The sequence below is a fragment of the Silene latifolia genome, chromosome 6, assembly GCF_048544455.1.
Source record: "Silene latifolia isolate original U9 population chromosome 6, ASM4854445v1, whole genome shotgun sequence".
Classification (NCBI taxonomy): domain Eukaryota; kingdom Viridiplantae; phylum Streptophyta; class Magnoliopsida; order Caryophyllales; family Caryophyllaceae; genus Silene; species Silene latifolia.
Window position 1 is genome coordinate 113,155,609 of NC_133531.1, and position 6,379 is coordinate 113,161,987.

A 6,379-nucleotide genomic window follows, 5' to 3' on the forward strand; every position below is an offset into this window, starting at 1 on the left:
TAGCCTTGGCATTGAAACACTTCTTAAGGGGAATGGTTCTCTTCTGGCCAGAATTAGTGGCTTTACCTTTGTCAACAATAGGTGGCTTGGTTGTGGTGGTAGGCTCCCCTATATTGACCCCAGTAGGTGGCTTATAGAATGGTGTTATAGTTGGAGACTTAAGTGTAGTATACTTCCCTTTCCCTAGCTTCTCAATTCTCAAAGCCAAGTTAACAACTTCATCAAAGGACCACACTTGTTGTATCCTAACTCTACCAACTATCTTAACATCCAAACCTTTAATAAAACTAGCAATCTTTTACTTAGACTTCTCATTCATTTCACATTGCAAGGTTAGTTGCTCAAAGTCCCTAAGATAGGCCTCAACAGATGTTGGTCTTGCTTAAGTTGGGTGATTTTAATTAGCATGTTTTGTGTATAATCTTTAGACACAAACTTCTCCTTAAGTTTCTTTTTCAGTTTAAGCCAAGACTTAATTGGTACCTTACCATCTCTAATTCTTTGGTTTTTCATATTTTCATACCAAAGAGAAGCATAGCCTTGAAGTTTCATGATAGTTTAGACCCTAAGTATTTGTTAGATTGGTTTAGGTCTGTTGAGAGTGTCTTTGAGTTTAAGGCATACACTGATAGGAAGGCTTCCTGCAGATGCCCTCTGTCATGGACTCATCTGACTCTATGTTGGTCTCCTCTTCATGGAAGGGTTGGCCTTTTCCTGCTCCCATGAAGCCTCTGCCCCTTTGTGGTGATGGTTTGGGCAGGAGTTGGAATGGTGCCCATCACAGTGTTTAGAGCATTTACCATGACATTGACAACCCCAGTTAGTTGTTCCATCTTCTGCTCAATTCTAGCAAGCCTCTCTTCACTCATTGGGTTATTTTTTGTGTTTTTGTTGTAGTTAGGAAAATAATGAACTCAGAAGTGTTAACCAAAGCTTTGATAACCAATTTAAACTAAAACAAAAAGCTTAAGAAAACAGGTTATATTTCGAGAGAAAACGGGTTGTTTTATGTTAGGAAACTTGGATGAATCTTAGGACCAAGGACTTGGATATGACTTGAACAAAGTACAAAACCAATGTTTAAGCCTAAGAGTTTATCCAAGCACTCGGCAATGGACTCACTCAAGCTTCAAGCACAAAGCAATGGAGTTTTCCTCAAGCACACAGCCAAGAGAAAAATAAGGAAACTAGATTTCTCTTTTTATCATTAACTCAATATGAATGTTATAAGTTATGGCTCATTGTTTATATAGGACCAAGGGCTCTAATCTAGGAAGTCTAATGTAAAATCTAGGGCCAAAAATGGCTCATAAAATAGGTCAAGATAAACGGCTAAAGCCTTACACAAACTGAATACAAAGCTGAAAAACATTAAAGCATAAAGTAGGAAAACTAATAAGATAATCTTCCTTGTTTGCTTGCTCTTGCTTTATTGAATAAAAAGGTGGACTTCTTCCTGAGTTTTCTGAGCCAAACTGAAGTAGGAAGGGTCCTAAAAGAATTCAGTAGAGTTCCCTTGAGCTTGCTGACCCAAAAGGGGAAGACTGAAAGAGACATTGCACCTACTCTCCAAAGAGGCTCAATCTGGATAACTGAAAAGGGTCTTTAAGCTAATTTTTGATACGTTCGTTTTTAGGATCAACGATCCTAGACAAAGTTTCTCAAAACTCCCTATTGTATCCAGATTGGCCGTTGGTTTCATGACTTAAGCACTTGAGGAGGCCCTGGACCTCAAATTAGTTGAGGGACCAAAACCGGGTGAGATTTGTACCGTTTTAGTAACTTCTGTTGCAGGCATATTGGTGGATTCTTAGCATATTCAAGACTTTTAGCATGTTTGACCAATCAATAAACCAATTTTAGTGTTTGGTAAACAACATATTTGGGATACATATTGGTTAACATATTCTAAAATAGGAAAATTTAATCTATTTTACAAAGAAAATAAACAATTTGTTAATTCTAATCTGATAATTAGTAATTACCAAACTCTTAAATTAAAATTTAAATACGTTGGTCAAACCTTCTGATAAAAATCTGCTATTTATAATAATTTCAGCATTAATTTCAGCACAATCTGTTTATGTTGAAATTAATCCGCTGATTATCAAACAGGGCCTTAGTAAGAATAATGAATTATTGTTTAGGGATATTTAAATGGACAACTATTTTAGTCATGTAATGAGGATCTATATTGATCTGGATTTATCAACTACGGAGTATTATTTTAGTTATGACTTAGTTAATCAATTCCGCAATTTATTTAATTAAGTCATTTAAAAAACACAAATCGGGTTAGTTACATACGCACATCCATATCAATCTAATTTTAATGAAACCAGCCAATCTATTTTTAGTTTTGATATATAAACTATTAATACGGTAAAAGCTAAGAAAACGAAAAATGAGAGAAAAATTATTAGCGCACAGTCGCACACTATGTGAGTGGACTTTTCACTTTCACTAACATTACTCCCTTGGGACCTTGAAATTGCCCCATTTTTTTAAAAAATCTCCCTCACAAAATTTGAAAAATGGGGGTGATTTCTTATAATAGGAGGAGGAAGAGAAAAAAGGATTACGCATCTGAGGTACTAGATGTATATACACTTTTTTTCTGAGCATATTACCATTTATAAATATAGTTTTTGAATAATATTATATTTTTTTATTGTAATGTTTTAGTAAATATGCTCAAAAACTTTATACTAAAGTAGAACTCAAAAACGTTAAAATAAACTCAGAAAATAAACAATAAGAGGTATTAGATGTATAGTCTATGAACTGAGGAAGAAACACAATCCATGTAAATATACCAATTTTAGTATCCAATAATTAAAGCATAAAAATACCAATTTGTTATTCATACTCTCTCATCAAGTCATCGTCGACGTCACTTGTCTAGTCCCAATTCCGGTGTCATGGTAAGCAATCACGCATTTTAAAGATCTACTCCCAATATAATCGCTAGGGGTTGTTTGGTTGCCCTCTTAAATAATGGAAAGTAGAAATTCCCATGAATTGCTTAAATATGATGTTGTTTGGTTGCCCATTTCATGGGAATTAGAACTTCTCAAGGAACTTCAATTCCTCCATAATGTAGGAAGTTGCTTACCTAGCCCCCCTTGGTAAGTGCAACTTCCCACATGAATTCATTTCCCACGTGACAACCAAACAACATTTTTACAATTCACATGAATTACCAATTTACATGAACTTAACTTCCTAGAAACTTTATCTTCCCATAGTAAATCAAACAGCCCCTAAATATCGTATGATTGTGGTAGGTTAATCATTCAAAACTTTTGATGAATAGTTGAAAAATCGAGAATTCGTAAACTTGTGCAAAAGGATTATCAATCAAACGACGTACTTGAAAATTTCACACGATAGACAATAGCGCTCTATGATAATGAATACACAACACACAAGTTTTATGAACCCGAATACTAAAAGGATCAAGAAATCCACTACCAAACAACATCATAAGAGATCCCTTACAAGAATGGTAGTTGAAGGCTTGGCAACATCATTATTTTTAAACAAAAGATCCGATCCAGCCTTAATACTAATAATAGGTAGACAAATTAAGAGGGTCCGAAATTAAAGTAACATGAAATCGAGGGCATTGCGTCCAGGGACATCGTTCTCGTGCATTTTCATCATGTAATCGATAGGAGTGAAGTTCGTGTACAATGCTGGGCGATCTTTGGTAACAAAAGTATCAATTGGACCAACGTCGTGATTGGCTTCGAGTGTGAAGAAAGCAGCCACAGATGTTCTGTCTTTTGCTGTATTAGTCACCACTCTATGCAATGTACTCTTGAAGATCCCGTTACTAAAGACCTATAAGTTCAGGTTAAACGACATCAGTATTCAGTAGTAAATCGGCCTGAGCCCGACTGATTAATGTTAATGAATGAATTAATATATATATATATATATATATATATATATATATATATATATATATATATATATATATATATATATATACCTCAGCGAAATCTCCACAATTGAAAAAGAGTGCACCAGGAATAACAGGCACTTTGTACCACTTGTTATCATTCTGAATTTGGAGTCCTTCTTCATCGGCCAAGACTATGGTAGTAAGGGAGCCATCTAGATGTGGACGGGACCCAAGAACACGTTCTGAGCGCGGGCATTTTGGGTAGAAGGTGAACCTTGCTAGTGTTAATCCTTGCTGTGCTTGCTTAAGAAAACAATCTTCCTCTGCATTCAGGCATCTAGCCATGGCCTTATATAAAACTCCAGACGTAGCCGCTATTTCATCAGCAAACTTGTGTGTCACTTCCCTATAATTATTAACTAGTATAGATCCCGCGCATTCGCGCGGTTTTTTAGATAGGAATATTAAAGAAAATAACAATTATACAACTGATAATTAATTCAATTAGAAATTTAATTCTAAAATTTATTATTATTAATGTTTTGTATTAGTCGGTGGAAAAAGGGAAAGTTTAGTATATTATTGTAAAAATAATATAATGAAGGCCCAATTACAGATATGTTATAATAAAAGTCCAATTACAGATATGATAATAATGAAAACCCAATTATAGCGAAATTCATTTAGGCGGGAAAATTTAGAAGATCTCTTATTCTTTTAGGGTGTGTTTGGATAGCAAAAATGGAGGGAAAGGGAGGGGAGGGGGAAGGAGGGAAGAGAAAGGGAGAGAAGGGAAGGGGAGGGGGAATGGGGTATAGGTGTTTGGATACAATTTCCTTCCAAATCTTGCCTATTGAGGAGAGATTTTGATTAGGCTTGGAGGAGAGAAATTGGATCCCTCCAAATCTCTACCCCTCTATTTCTCTTCACCCTCATTTGTTATCCAAACAAGGGATTTTCAATCTCCTACTCTCCCTCCCTTTCTTTTCCCTCCAAATCCTTCAATCCAAACATACCCTTAGTTTAAGGGGGATTAATACTCTCAGTGGTTCTTTTTGCGTTTATCAAACATCAAATATTTTTGTAAGGATTTATGGAGCTTACCTGAACTATTGAGGCTTCTCCGGCCAAAAGAGTAGATTCACATCTTTTTTTAGGGTAAATTGTAAGAAACAGACGGTCATTCCAGTTAGTAGTTAGCTTACCTTGGCAAACAGCATCAGTGTCATACCCTTGAAGGATATCATTTGTTGAGCATTTCATCTTCTCGTCTACTGCAAGTTCGAAAAATTCCTTAGTTACACCAATTACATCATCCATTAATTGTTTATCAATTCCGTGATTCACAACCTGATCCACACCAAAAATTCAACTGAGTCCGTAAAAGAGACATAATGGTAGCATTAAAACGAATACGTAATTGATGGGGCATATTCTGCACCCGCTGACCAAGTCAACATATTGAGTAAGGTCAAAGATATCCACAAAGAAAGTCAATCGGCTTAGACACCTAACAACCGACGCAAAATTCGGCTGTCTCTTGGGTCTCTACTGGTACAACTAGCACCAGGCACACATCCGCGAACTCATATCCAAGACCCCTCGGCGAGTCAACAGGGCCCGCCGGCCCTGCCATGGGTCCTCGGCCGAGGGTAGACAAGTCTTTCCACCGCTAGCCACTTGGCCACTACGTGACAAAAGGTGAAAGTCTATAAATACTCCTCAACTCTCATTGAGGAGGAGATCCACAATTTAACCTAAAATACACTATTCATCCGAACATCTTCCTTATCTCTCTACAATACGTACTTCGCCATGTAACAACAACTTATCCCTTTAAGTTTACCGACTTGAGCGTCGGAGTGAGTTCGCTCGGTCCAAAGCCGAGCCCTCGCTTGTTCATTGTTTCAAGAGACCGCAAGGAGGATTCAACCAAAGACGTCATTCTACAAGCACGGGTGGTAACAAATAATCGCTCTGAATTATACCTAACAATTGGCGCCGTCTGTGGGGAAAGATACTAGAAGCTAGTCACATTCATTCCCAAACAAAAAAAAACACAAAAACAAAAACCCACCCAAAAAGCTAAGAAGATGTCAAAACAACAAGAAGTATTCGTGATCGACGAAACCGACTCTACCAGACGATACCGTCCACAATTTCGAGTTGCGCACCCTCCACCTACGGTAATTCAACCGGAGTACGGGATGCCAATAATACCGGATACGCCGCGCTCGCAACCAGTCACCATCATGGGACATGTGGTTGATGCAAAGAAACCGAAGCTACTCTTGGACTTAATTGGTAGTACGCCGGCTCACACCGTCACACCGACAAGAGCGGCGGAACCCGTCCAGAGACCAGGGCCTGAATGTGACTCCAAGAGACTTGAACGGAGCACTTTGGAGGAAGTCGGCCTGTCAAGACGCCGGGAGCCCGGAATGCTAGTGGTAGACTGAGTCCTTCCCG

At 37.7% G+C, this 6,379-nt stretch overlaps 1 protein-coding gene across 1 annotated transcript; it reads right to left on the bottom strand.

Annotated features, from left to right (window-relative positions):
- Nucleotides 1-3,389: 3,389 nt before the first annotated feature.
- On the bottom strand, nucleotides 3,390-4,312 carry LOC141658907 (codeine O-demethylase-like). Its single transcript, XM_074465649.1, has 2 exons — nucleotides 3,998-4,312; nucleotides 3,390-3,846 (listed from the first exon to the last, which is right to left on the bottom strand). The coding sequence occupies exons 1-2, from the start codon at nucleotides 4,253-4,255 to the stop codon at nucleotides 3,604-3,606; spliced, it is 501 nt and encodes a 166-aa protein (XP_074321750.1). The 5' UTR covers nucleotides 4,256-4,312; the 3' UTR covers nucleotides 3,390-3,603.
- Nucleotides 4,313-6,379: the final 2,067 nt, after the last annotated feature.